Genomic DNA, 14,240 nt, shown 5'->3' on the forward strand with positions numbered 1-14,240 from the left:
GTTTAAATACAGACTACTCTGGCGAGCCTTCCATAAACAGGATATTTACTATTATAGTGAAAACAAAAATAATTATATTAGCATTTGTGCGAGTTCTTTTACACTCAGTTGAGAGATTTTCAAAGTAAGACAATAGCATAAATATAATCACTACAACAGATGCAATTGTGAAATAATGTAGGTAAAAAAGCACAAGGTAAACTTTCTAGTAACTCCAACCATGGCGAGGAGTGACCATATTAAATGAGAAGTACTTTTTTGGAGCCATACCAAAATACTGCCCCAGGTGGACAACAGAATGTATACAACGGGATCACACCAAACACCGCATCAGCCTTAGTTACGAAAAAATAGGGGACCAGGCATTCATCGATAAAATAACTCGTTCAAATTGTTATTGAAAATAGTGCCCATTCCTCACTGCATGGCTTTTCTTTCTGCTGCCCTTCTAATATGACTAAGCAGCCTTGAGTTCTGGATGTTGTTCCACAGGGTCACGTCTCACTCCCGAAGAGAGCCATGATGTCCCTTCCTGTCCATGTGACTTTAGCGACAAGGGACTTGCCTTTGAATAAAAGGAACTCTATACACAGAGGATGATTTGCCAAAATATTGCAGAATTTCTTACCCTTTGATGGCAATAGAGGGCTGACACTTTGTGGCACCTTTAACCTCTCAGCAGTTCTTGTTTGTTTATGTGGAACAGTGGGAATACAAGGATTCTTAAAACGTAGGGCCTGATTTACACCTTGGCAGTAATGGTCCTGGTTTCCCGACTAAAAACATGTCCTCCACCTTTGCTGTCCATCCGTCATATTTAGGTGTTGGGGGTCCCATAAGTGATAGCCTGCCTGAGTCCCACTAACTCTGCCAAGGATTCTCATCCGTGTTGACAGCCAGGAAACAGTGACTGATGACGGGACTCCAGTTACCTTTACTACCATGCAGATTTGGATGTGCCTTACCTCAAAGCTAACTGTGGTGGTCCGACCTCCACATATGAGTTGGTGGATTGAGAGGGAAATGGGGTTATAAAGTACCTTTTTCCCCGATTCCGCTTCCTTTTTTGACTGGACATGACTGAACAGCACCTTCCATCTCTGCTGCCACTGGACCACAGAGTAATCACAACCCCTCATTGCCAGACTCCAAGGTAGGGAACCTGCATTGCCTGTGTACTTTGTGTGGGTTCAGGATCACTGCAATCATAAACATGTCACAGTAAACGGTTTTATTTACTGTGACATGCATATGTCGGGGACACGATTGGGTAAAAAATGGATGGGGACACACTAGTACATCACACATATCGTACACATACACAACTGTCATTTTGGTGCCAGTATTCATTACAAAATAAATGCTGACACCACAGTACTATTACAATCACACTTGTCGACTGTTTCCATGTGTGCACATTGCAAGTGGACCTGAACCTGTCATTTAGTGCTTCCAGTTATGTATGTGAGTCACTACATGTATGTGCGTGTGTGATGCAATTGGCTGGTTGACGTTGAGGGAGCTGGAATGGCTGATGTAGTTGCATCAATATGTGTGCCACTTGCATATGGCTTCGATGCTGTTGGGTGTGCTATGTTGTGTGTTGTGTTGCTGTGTGCAACAATCAGTTAAGTATTGTTGTGTGCCAGTCATTGTTGTGATGGGTGTAGTTGTGCTTGTGTGTGCGTGTGTTTGTGTAGATGAGTTTGTAGTTGTGTTGATTGTTGTGGTTGTGTTGTGTGTGGGTGCAGTGTCACTAGTGTGTGTACATTGTGTCATGGATGTACATCAGTGTGTGTTTTCAGCATGTACATGTTGTGTTGTGGTAGAAGGCAATAGATACAAGTGTGTGTGTGGTGTGGTGTGCAGTGTGTTATGCAGGGGGACACATATGGCTGAGATACAGTGTGTGATGTGACTTACCTCTGTTATATAGCCACTGTCAGTGTCCGATTGGGTCTAACAACAAACTCCCTCTGTCAGCAATCCACTAGCAGCAAACAACCTGTAGGACTGTATCATCTAAATACAGTCAGTGGGAACCCACCTGCCTGACGGCAAGGAAGAGCACTCTGTTGTGGCAGTGAGCAGATCTGCAATACATCCAAATACAGCGAGCAGAAGACTGTCGACTTGACTGTGTTGTTGGATCCACTTATGCGGCAAATTGTGAGTAAGACCACCAATATCTAAACCAGGGCTTTAGTTTGCTTTCTTTTTCATGACCCCTGAAATCAGAGGTAGCAAGGTCAGTGTTACTAAACGGCAAGTGTTACCAAAAGGCAAATCAGGGGTAGAAGGTGTTACTCCCCAAATGAAGTCCATGGCCACATATTATATGTAAACAACCGTCTGAAGAAAGAGACACAAGTTAGTTGATGACAAAGAACAGTTCTGCCATTTTAGACCGCCATTTGTTGAGTTTTGAAGAGACATTTCTAGCACTGTTAAATGTTCTTTTTCAGGTATCGTTTTTCCACTTCCACCTTAAACTCGTGCTTAAACACAAAACAGAATACTGGAGTTTCTGCATACCATGGCTCTCTCGACGGCTCGTCCTGTCTCTTTCTCATCATGCCTCTTTCTTTCACCACCCTATACTTCCCGTCTCACTATTTCAGTTCACCAAGTTCTTTTCAGTTACTGTATTCTTTCTCTGTTATTTTTGTTCAAGATTTCTCTTCCCGTCTCTTTCTCTCTTTTCTGCCTTTCTTTTATTTTTTCTGTATGAAAGTGTAATGGAGAAAATGAGTGTCAGTGCCCTGCAACCACTGCACACCACCGAAGGTAGTGGCGAGAAGTAAACGCAGGTTCAATAAGTCTTCGAATATGACTTAGACACATATCAATCATCTAGGTGGTAATTGTGGGATGCCCTTTTGTTAGACGCTGATTTGAGCATGTTAAATGAAAAAATCACAGGCTGATTACACAAAAGAAAAAACAAACCAATTATTGTGTAAATCACACGGTAATCTACTTTATCTTCAATTTCAACCGATTGTTCGAATGTTATACATATTTTACTAACAAGGCCAAATCATCTATATTTATTGGGTACACAGATCCAGTCAGAATACGATTTCAAAGGCATAGATTGCACCTCAAACATCCTCTTGGAATTTTATTTTCGTAATACTGTCAATGCTCTCCTTAATTTTCATTAATGTCCCAGATAAATTTGATTGGAACATCTTTCATCTTTTCCTGGAATACTTTGTCAAACTTTTCGTTTTGTGCCACAGTCATGACGTTTTTCCAGTCTCCAATGGTGCCTGTTGAGACAAAGAGCAGAAAAAGTGAGTTGTTCAGGACTTGTGAGAGGTCTGATGCGAAACATAGATGAGTACTTTGGAACAAGTAACATATCTTGAAGGTTAACACAATACCTCATTGTCATTGACTACACTCAACAGTGACCTTTACATACACCTTTTGATCTTTAGGACAATATGCAGGAAAACATTGAGAACTCTGATTGACGAGTGATAAATCCTGAGTAACGTTGTAGGCGAGCCACTGTTTTGGGTGTAGAGTTCATATACATATTCTAAAAACATCAAGCCAGGTGGCAAACGTGCCAGTAGCAGCCTACTACATCCCAGCTTTCTTGTGAATTATATTTTTCACAATATGCCTTGTGACGTGTTCCTTAATAAACATTTATGGCATAAGATAAATAATACTTGACGTGATAGGCGTCCTTCAGCACATAACTGTTTAGTTGCTGGGTAATATCTGGCATTTACTCCATCATTAGCTTTGCGCTTACTACTCATACGTTCATTGTTTCCTAGGGATTATTTTGCATGAAAAAGTAGTAAAAAACGACTACATGTACAGCAGGGATGAAAAACGGAATTATCCCCAGCCAACTCAGTGGAAGATATTATATCGACCTCAGAAGGATGGACGGGTAGAAGTGCCTATTATGATAGAATTCTGCGACCTGCAGACTTTTGGTGGATGCTCTGTCAATGAGGTACAATCTAGTACAAATCGAGGTTTTCCTGTACGTCACTGGAGTGTGAAGCTGTATAACTTCTATTATTAAATCATTTCATCAGTGTTGTTGAAGTTATATAAATCAAGTAGAGTTCTGCGAGGGTATCACTATTTTATTCATCGAAATACCTCATCAATCGCTTTAATTCCACCAGTGGGTTAAGGGCGTGATATGTGTAATATCTGATTGTGCTCTTACTGTATAAAAATACAGAAAATAACCTGTTTTTCACTACCAATTAAGTCAATGTGCTTATTTTTCACATTTTGAGGCACAATAGCGTGCTCTTGGTTGAACGGTGTGTGTTTGTCCTGTTTGCAGTATTTTGTTGTGGTCTTGTATTTCTTTGTCAAAAGAGTAAATAGGTCCCAACCTGATGTCAATCATTATCAGGTTAAAATGTAGGATGGCGACTTTAGGAGGGAGTTTTATGTGTAATTATATTCGGTATCTATATGTTTGTGATTAGTAACTGGTTACTTCCACCGGCATGCTGGCAGTTCAAAAAGGTGCACTCTATGAGGTGTAGCGTGGCCCCCAAATAAAAATAAAAATCATTTCATTCGACAAGGAGCAAAATAAATAAATATCTAGATGTTTTTTACACTATACACCACGACTGTGGTCGACACAATGTTTATGCATTTTTTCAAAAATAATACACCAGATATTTGCAATTTTTAAAAGTTACTACTGCAACATAATGACATTATAGCCTGCAAATAAGCTTAACATACTTTGTTATTTGAATAGTTGATAAGTGTTGCTCCACTTTACCTGCCATGTGTTGTTGGGTATAATTTAATGATGAGTTTGAAGTAACACTGTTTAGGCAGCAAAGGCTGGGCCATTTCACTCGGAATGCTGTTTAGTTCAACGTATTTTGGATGTTCTCCAGCACTATATGACTTTATGTACATTTCCATGAATGCAAGATGCAAGTAAATACAGACTGCATCACAAAGACTTGTAAACACTGATGGTTAGAAAGTCATCATCATCGTGTTAAAACATGGTTATTTTATTACCTTTTTATACATGGACAAAACCAGAAGGCTAAGACATTTGCAAAAATTTGGTGCTATGACCTCAATTATTTGCAGGCTACCAATCTGTCTAAACTGGAGTTGGAGGTTGTTAGATCTGTCATCTTTTGGCGTGTTTCCCCTTCGTTTTTGCCTTCTGACCTCCTGTTTTTATGGTATTCTGGACTCTGTTTTTGCTGGTTTATTGTCCCTGCGCACTTTACCACTGCTGACCAGTGCTAAAGTGCAAGTGCTCTCTATGTAAATTGTACTGGTGATTGGTTTATCCATGATTGGCTTATTTACTTTACTGGTAAGTCCCTAGTAAAGTGCGCTATGCGTGCCCAGGGCCTGCAAATCAAATGCTACTAGTGGGCCTGCAGCACCGATTGTGCTACCCACATGACTAGCCCTGTAACCATGCCTCAGGCTTGCCACTGCAGTGTCTGTGTGCAGTCTTGCACAGCCATTTCGACCTGGTAAGTGTACCCACTTTCCAGGCCCAAACCGTCCCTTTTGGTACATGTACAGCACCCCTAAGGTAGGCCCTACCTAGCCCCATGGGGAGGGTGCAGTGCATTTAAAAGGTAAGACATGTACTGGCGTGTTTTACATGTCCTGATAGTGAAATACTGCCAAATTCATTTTTCACTATTGCAAGGCCTATCTCTGCCATAGGTTAACGTATGGGTTGTATTTAAATTCCTCTTGAGTGTAATTGCCCATTGTGAGCAGATAGAGATATGAAGTTTGGGGTCTCTGAACTTACAATTTAAATACACATCTTTTGGTAGAATTGTTTTTTAGATTGCCTGTTTGAAAATGCCACTTTTAGAAAGGGGACATTTTCTTGCTTAACAATTCTGTGCCTGTGCCTGCCTGTGAAATCCACGTTTGGGTCAAACTGACAGTTGGGCTGATTGTGAATTCCCTCTAGACAGTGACACAAAGGGAGCTGGGGTGTAGCCTGCATTTCCTCATGAGCCATCTGTGCTACATTGGAGGGGGTTGTGATCACTTACACCTGAATGGGCTGTGCCTGCCCTCTTACAATGCAGTCTCCAACCCCCTGATGTGTGTCTTGGGCCTGGCCTGTGCAAGGCAGGATCTTGTGAACAACAGAGACTTTCCTTTGAAGTATGTCTACTTCAAAGCAGAAAGGGGTATAAGTATTGGACCCGAAACCCCTGAAAATTATATAACTTCTGGAACCAAGAGGAACCTCTTCCAAGGAGAAGAGCTGAAGAGCTGAGGATAAGTGCTGTCCCTGACTGTGACTGTGCTTTGTTGGGCTATCCTGCAGTTGCTGCTTCTGCCTGTGAAAGGGAACAAAAACTGGACTTTGTGGTATATTCCTGCTTGAGAAGAGTCTCCAAGGGCTTGAACTGAGGTTGCCTCCTGTTTTGAAGTCTCAGGGCCATCAAAGACTTCCCCTTCCAGCACCTGGACTCTCTATTGAGACTCCTGCCCTGTCAAGTGGTGCCCTATCCAGTCCCTGGGCCCCTGAAAGGTGAAGTTGGCAGAATAAGAGCTGAAAATCCACACACAGAACGCTGTGCAGGGAAATTGTTGATGCACCATCTGCAACGTGACTGATAAATGGCACGCAGTCGTTGACTGCTAAAATCGAAGCTCCACCTGCATCGCAGCTGGAAGATCTACGCATCGATGTTGGAGAAAAGACGCGCAACACCCGCTTGCGGCTGCTGATAATGACGCAAGCCCCACGCAGTGCGGTTTTCTAACACCGTGTAACCAGATTTTCCACGCATTGTCCCTGGGTGTCAAAGTCATCCCGACTCTGCGTGGATCCAAGGTGCCCCATCTGGAAACCAACGCATCGCTCTGTTGCGAGGGAGAAAATTAATGCATCGCCGACCCATGAAGAAGCGACGCACGGCCTCCCTTGCGAGAAAGGAATTGACAATCTTGTGTATGTTGGATTTTTCTCTTGTTTGATTTAGCTAAATATTGCCAATTTTTCTAAACTAATGTGGTGTCCATTTTGTAGTGTTTCACTGTATTACTGTGTGTGTTGGTACAAATACTTTACACATTGATTCTGGGTTAATCCTGCCTGCTCGTGCCAAGCTACCAATGGGGTGTGTGGGGGTTAACCAGATGTGTTTCTCCTTTGCCCTGACTAGAGTGAGGGCCCTTGCTTGGAAAAGGGAGTTAACCTGACTGCCAACCAAAAACCCCATTTCTAACAGGGTCCCTACTTGGACAGGGTGCAAACCGACTGCCAACTAGAAATCACATTTCTAACAAAGGTATTTGTTACCTCAGCCAAAATTGTGTACATCTTTAAAGGTACCAAATTTATCTCTCACATCTACACAAAAAACCAAGGACTTGACCTAACAACTCCCTCAATGGCAAGGAGGGAGGGCCCGCAGTAAGCATGCCACGCAGGTGCTTGAAAAGCAGCAGGGGCACTCAGCGTTGCGGGCGCACCTAAGGACTTGACTCTCAGGGAAAAGACTTCAAGCCCCAGCAACACCCTCAATGGCAAGGAGGCGGGCCAGCAGTACACAGGCCAGGCAGGCGCTTGAAAAGCAGCAGGGGAACTCTGCAGTGAGTGAGGTGACTGAGGACTTGAATCACGGACCAAGGACTTTAAGTCCTCAAAACACACTCACCGGCAAGGAGGTGGACCTGTAGTACACATGCCAGGCAGGCACTTGAAAAGTAACAGGGGCATTCCGCGGCAGAGGATGCATGAAGGGCACGTGCAGGGGCAAAGACTGGGCCAAGAGCAGGCCCGTCTGTCCCCGTCTGAGTCCGGAGGAGGCTGGGCCCATTCTCTTGGCCCTGACTTTTTGGCCTCAGAACTGTGGATTCCTTCTAGCCTAAAAGGTAATCTCTGTCTTCTTAGTGGGCAATATAGGCTGTTTGTTTGATTATTTGGACACATTATACCAACGGGGAAGAGAAAATACAATCACTCTCTTACTAAGTATTTAACAACAGTCACGGGCGAGTAATTCAGAAATGAGTTTGGTAGAAGGTAAGTTTAATGAAGTTAAGAGGCAATCAGTTTCCACAGTAATTGCTCCCCCTAGCCCAGACAGACTTGGCAACCACAATTGTGTCAGGTGACAGAGTAACGGTTGCCACGGAGGTCATAGATGATAGGCAAAAAGAGGACAGAACTGTGTCAAGTAATCCTACCTCGAATGTGAGGGGAAATGCATCTTTGATTCATCTTTCCTCCCATAATTCACCCCAGGTCAAAAAGAAGAAAAAGGCCCATGCTGAAAGTACAAAGGCTTTAGGATCTTTTGACGCACTCCACCGTAACAAGGAAGAAGGAGACAAGATGCACTGCAGCAAAGCTAAATGGTATTCCAAACAATCCGGATATAATGAATTATCAGGTCATGAAACTAAGGATCCTTGATTATTGTAATCAGCATTTTGATAAGCTGGAGGGTCTACTAAGTGAGGTTCAATCAATTTGTTTGTCCAAGAAAGTGGCAGAATTGTCAGCATCAGGGCAGTGCGCGCTCTACGGGCGACTAAAATGCAAAAACCTAGAAATTTCAAGCTAACATAATTTATGCATTGTGCTGATATGATGTCGTTTAACCTTTTTGTTAGAAATGGGGTTTTTGGTTGGCAGTCAGGTTACCCTCTGTCCAAGCAAAAGCCATCACTCTAGTCAGGGTAAGTCACACACTATCCAAGATTATCCTGTGCCCACCCTCTGGTAGCTTGGCACGAGCAGTCAGGCTTAACCTACAAGGCAATGTGTAAAGTATTTGTGCAATAAATCATACAATACCACCATATAGCACCACAAAAATACACCACACAGTGTTTAGAAAAATATATAATATTTATCAGGATAATTGTAGGTCAAAAAGAATAAAGTTGCAATGGAAAAATGTAGGAATATCACAGAGACGTGATATAGAGTGTCTTAAGTCTTTAGAATATAAACAAAGTCGCTTTCAAGCACAAGTACCTGGTTGGGAGTGGAAAAATCTCCTCAGAGGGCCACAAGAGAAGAGGTGCGTGGAAAAAGAGTGTGTGCGTCGATTTCTCCCCAGCACACACGGACTTGCGTCGTTATTTTCCACGCGGGGAAGTCGGCGTCGTTTTCCGGCACGCGGACAGTCTCTTTCTGTGGATCGCGGGGATTACCAGATGTCCCGGGTCTGTGCGTGGATTTCCCTGCTTGTTCTCCGGCTGCGCGTCGGTCTGCGGGGCTGCGCGTCGAAATTACGATCTCACAGCAGGCGTCGCGTCGATTTCTCCTCTAGACTTCGATCTGCGGGGCTGCGCGTTGAAATTACGATCTCACGGCAGGCGTCGCGTCGATTTCTCCTCTAGAGGTCGGGCGGCGTTGTCCTTGCGAGGCCGTGCGTCGGATCTTCTATCGTCCCAATAGCGTCGCGTCGATCAGCGTCGGAGTGCGGCGTTTTTCTCGCCGCGAAACAAGCTGTGCGTCGAAAGTTTCGGCGCACGGAGCGTCCAAGTAAAAGAGAGAAGTCTTTTTGGTCCTGAGACTTCAAGGAACAGGAGGCAAGCTCTATCCAAGCCCTTGGAGAGCACTTTCACAGCCAGACAAGAGTTCAGCAAGGCAGCAGGGCAACAGCAAGGCAGCAGTCCTTTGTAGAAAGCAGACAGGTGAGTCCTTTGAGCAGTCAGGCAGTTCTTCTTGGCAGGGTGTAGTTTCTGGTTCCAGGTCCCCTTTCAGTTCAATCCTGTCTGCCAGGGTCCCAGTAGGGGGTGTGGCAGTCCTTTGTGTGAGAGCAGGCCCTCCACCCTCCCAGCCCAGGAAAACCCATTCAAAATGCAGATGTATGCAAGTGAGGCTGAGTACCCTGTGTTTGGGGTGTGTCTGAGTGAATGCACAAGGAGCTGTCAACCAAGCCCAGCCAGACGTGGATTGTAAGGCACAGAAGGATTTAAGTGCAAAGAAATGCTCATTTTCTAAAAGTGGCATTTCTAGAATAGTAATATTAAATCCGACTTCACCAGTCAGTGGGACTTTGTATTACCATTCTGGCCATACTAAATATGACCTTCCTGCTCCTTTCAGATCAGCAGCTGCCACTTCAACAGTGTATGAGGGCAGCCCCAATGTTAACCTATGAAGGGAGCAGGCCTCACAGTAGTGTGAAAACGAATTTAGGAGTTTTACACTACCAGGACATATAACTACCCAGGTACATGTCCTGCCTTTTACCTACACAGCACCCTGCCCTAGGGGTTACCTAGGGCACATATTAAGGGTGACTTATATGTAGAAAAAGGGGAGTTCTAGGCTTGGCAAGAACATTTAAATGCCAAGTCGATGTGGCAGTGAAACTGCACACACAGGCCTTGCAATGGCAGGCCTGAGACCAGGAGAAGGGGCTACTTAAGTGGGTGGCACAACCAGTGCTGCTGGCCCACTAGTAGCATTTAATTTACCAGCCCTATGCACATAGAGTGCACCTTACTAGGGACTTATAAGTAAATTAATAGTCCAATCAGGTATGATTCCAGGTTACCATGTTTTAGGGGAGAGAGCATATGCACTTTCGCCCTGGTTAGCAGGGGTAAAGTGCGCAGAGTCTATAAACCAGCAAAAACAGTGTCCAAAAAATGGAGGGAGGCAGGCAACAAGTTAGGGGTGACTACCCTAAGGCTGTCAGGTCTAACATGTGTCCCCCGAGCTGAAAGTGGGGAGAGCTACCCGACCTCCTGGGAGCTCTCATCGCTAAGGCGGAAGTACCTGGAGAGACCATCAGCATTGGCGTGGTCAACCCCTGGGCGATGTTCCACCGTAAAGTCCATCCCCTGTAGGGAAATGGACCACCTCAAGAGTTTTGGATTCTCACCCCTCATCTGCATGAGCCATCTGAGGGGCCTGTGGTCTGTCTGAACCCGGAAGTGAGTCCCAAACAGGTAGGGTCTTAGCTTCTTCAGTGCCCAGACCACAGCAAAAGCTTCTCTCTCAATAGCACTCCACCTCTGTTCCCGTGGTAATAGCCTTCTGCTAATAAAGACTACCGGTTGATCTCTACCCTCCTCATTCAGCTGTGCTAGGACTGCCCCTATGCCATGCTCTGAAGCGTCTGTCTTCACAATAAATTCCTGGGAGTAGTCAGGGGCCATGAGTACGGGGCCGTGCACATGGCTTCCTTCAGGGCGTCAAAGGCTTTCTGACAAGCCTCCGTCCAATTCACCAACCTAGGTTGTTTCTTGGAAGTGAGTTCTGTCAAGGGTGTTACAATGGTACCATAGCCCTTGACAAATCTGCGGTAGTATCCTGTCAGGCCTAGAAAGGCTCTCACCTCAGTCTGAGTTCGTGGTGGTTGCCAGGCCTTGATAGTTTCAATCTTGGCCTGGAGTGGCTGCATCTTGCCACCACCCACTAGGTGTCCCAAGTACACGACGGAACCCTGCCCAATCTGGCACTTACTGGCCTTGATGGTCAGGCCTGCCTGTTGCAGGGCCTGAAGCACCTCCTTGAGGTGAAGCAGGTGTTCCTCCCAGCTGGAACTGTAGACAGCTATGTCATCCAGGTAGGCTGCACAGAAGGCATCCTTGCCAGCTAGGACCCCGTTAACCAACCGTTGGAAGGTAGCGGGGGCATTTTTCAACCCAAACGGCATCACCCGGAACTGGTAATGGCCATCAGGGGTTGAGAATGCGGATCTTTCCTTGGCCCCCTCAGTCAGGGCGATCTGCCAGTACCCTGAAGTAAGATCAAACGTACTCAGGAACTTGGCAGCGCCTAGCCTGTCCACGAGCTCATCAGCTCGGGGATGGGGTGAGCATCAGTCCGTGTGACTGAGTTGAGACCCCGGTAGTCCACACAGAACCGGAGTTCTGGCTTCGCACCTGGGGCAGTAGCCTTAGGGACCAACACCACTGGGCTGGCCCAGGATCTACTGGATTCCTCGATAACCCCTAGAGTCAACATCTTGGAGACCTCCTCCTTGATGCTGGTCTTCACCTTATCCGACAACCTGTAAATTTTGTTCTTCACAGGGAGACTGTCACCAGTGTCAATATCATGAACACAGAGGTGGGTCAGTCCAGGAGTAAGGGAGAACAGGGGGGAGAACTGCTCCAACAGCTCATAGCAGTCTCCTTTCTGGTTTAGAGTCAGGGAGTCAGACAGAACGACCCCGCTTACTGACCCATCACCTTCTTGGGCAGAGAGGAGGTCGGGGAGAGGTTCACTCTCCTCTTCCATTCCCTCATCCGTGACCAGAAGCATGTTGATCTCCGACCTCTCAAAATGAGCTTTTAGTCGGTTCACATGGAGCACCCTTAGGGGATTCCTAGGGGTTTGGAGGTCCACTAGGTAAGTGGCCTCCCCTTTCCGCTCCTTTATTTCAAATGGGCCCGACCAGCGGTCCTGGAGAGCTCTGGGCTCTACTGGCTCCATTACCCACACTTTGTCTCCAGGTTGAAACTCTACCAGGGTGGCCTTCTGGTCATACCAGTGTTTCATTACCTCTTGACTGGCCTCAAGGTTACTTTGGGCCTCTTTCCAGAAGCGGGTCATCTGGTTGCGGAGGGCCAACATATAGCCTACCACATCCTGAGGGGGTGTCTTTGGAGCTTTCTCCAATCCCTCCTGGACAATGCTTAAGGGTCCCCTGACAGGGTACCCGTAGAGAAGCTCAAAGGGACTGAACCCTACCCCCCTCTGGGGGACCTCTCTGTAAGCAAAGAGAAGGCATGGTAAGAGGACGTCCCACTTACGCCTCATGGCCTCAGGGAGGCCACCAATCATGCCTTTCAGGGTCTTGTTGAATCTCTCCACAAGACCATTAGCCTGGGGGTGATAGGGTGTGGTGAACTTGTAAGTTACACCACACGCATCCCACAGAGACTTCATGTATGCAGACATGAAGTTAGTGCCTCTGTCAGACACTATTTCCTTGGGGAATCCCACACAGGTAAATATCCCCATCAGGGTTCTGGCCACCACTGGTGCAGTTACGGTCCTCAGAGGGATTGCCTCTGGGTAACGGGTGGCATGGTCCACCAAAACCAGGATGAACCTGTTGCCTAAGGCAGTTTTGGGGTCCAAGGGACCAACAATGTCGATGTCCACCCTTTCAAAGGGGGTGCCAACGACAGGAAGTGGAATCAGGGGGGTTTTAACCCTTTTTCCTGCTTTACCACTGGCCTGGCAGGTAGGACAAGATCTGCAGAACTTATCTGAGTGTGTCCTCATTTTGGGCCAATAAAAGTGGGTGACAAGCCTGTTAAAGGTCTTGCCCTGCCCCAAATGTCCTGCCAGGGGAATGTTGTGAGCCAGACCCAGTAGGAAGGTTCGGTAACATTGGGGGACCACCAGGGTACGTGCTGCCCCAAAGGCCGGAACCTTAGGCTCACTGTAGAGGAGATCATTCTCCCAATATAGGTGGTGACCGCCAGAGGCGTCGCCTGCTGCCTGGTTTGAGGCTTGTTTCCTCAAACCTTCCAGAGTGGGACATTCTTTCTGCGCCTTGCAGAATTCCTCCCTGGTGGGTCCACCCTCAACTTGCCAGCCAGCAAGCTCAGGTAAGTCACCTAGGGCGGCAATGTCTTCCCCAGTTGGCTCGGGAACCTCCTCCTCAGGAGCCCCGTCAGCCACTGTGGGAACTTCTGGGGCCGGTTTCCCGCACCCCTGGTCCCTCCTCCTGGCAGCTCTCTGGGCCATCGTTCCAGGCTCCAGATGCTCTTGACTTCCCTCTCGGTCAGCCATGGACCGTGTGGTCATGCAGACCCACTCAGGTAACCATAACATCTCCAGGTGAGACCTGAGCTCCACTTCTTTCCAAGCAGTGTGCTCAAGATCATTGCCTAACAGACAATCTACAGGCATGGCAGGACTCACAGCTACTTTCAAAGTACCAGAGACCCCCCCACCCACTCAAAGGGAACCAGAGCCACCGGTAGGTGACTCTCGCGATTGTCAGCGACTCTGACCTGGTGGAATGTATTAGGTACTATCTGCTCTGTTGACACCAGCTGACTCTTGATAGTAGTCATACTGGCTCCTGTGTCACGCAGAGCCTCCACCTTCTGCCCATCAATGGTGACCCACTGCCGGTACTTAGAAGTATTTCTGGGCATGTGGGCCTTGGGCACCATTTCTCCTTCTCCCAGGGACACTAGGGAAATCTCTACCTGCTCCCCAAAGCTATTTGGGTCCATCTCCCCCCCGAGCGCTACACTAGTCAACCCAGGTGCCTGTCCGGTAGTGGACG

General features: G+C 46.6%; 1 protein-coding gene across 1 annotated transcript in view; it reads right to left on the reverse strand.

Moving 5' to 3' along the window:
• Positions 1-3,040: 3,040 nt before the first annotated feature.
• The window catches only part of LOC138296316 (amine sulfotransferase-like), a 404,226-nt gene continuing 393,026 nt past the window's right edge, over positions 3,041-14,240 (reverse strand). Inside the window, exon 6 of the mRNA XM_069235349.1 lies at positions 3,041-3,275. Coding sequence (XP_069091450.1) covers positions 3,154-3,275 — 122 coding nt within the window. The 3' untranslated portion in view covers positions 3,041-3,153. The remainder of the gene's footprint in view (positions 3,276-14,240) is intronic.

The sequence above is a fragment of the Pleurodeles waltl genome, chromosome 5 (genome assembly GCF_031143425.1).
Source record: "Pleurodeles waltl isolate 20211129_DDA chromosome 5, aPleWal1.hap1.20221129, whole genome shotgun sequence".
In the NCBI taxonomy this organism is placed as follows: domain Eukaryota; kingdom Metazoa; phylum Chordata; class Amphibia; order Caudata; family Salamandridae; genus Pleurodeles; species Pleurodeles waltl.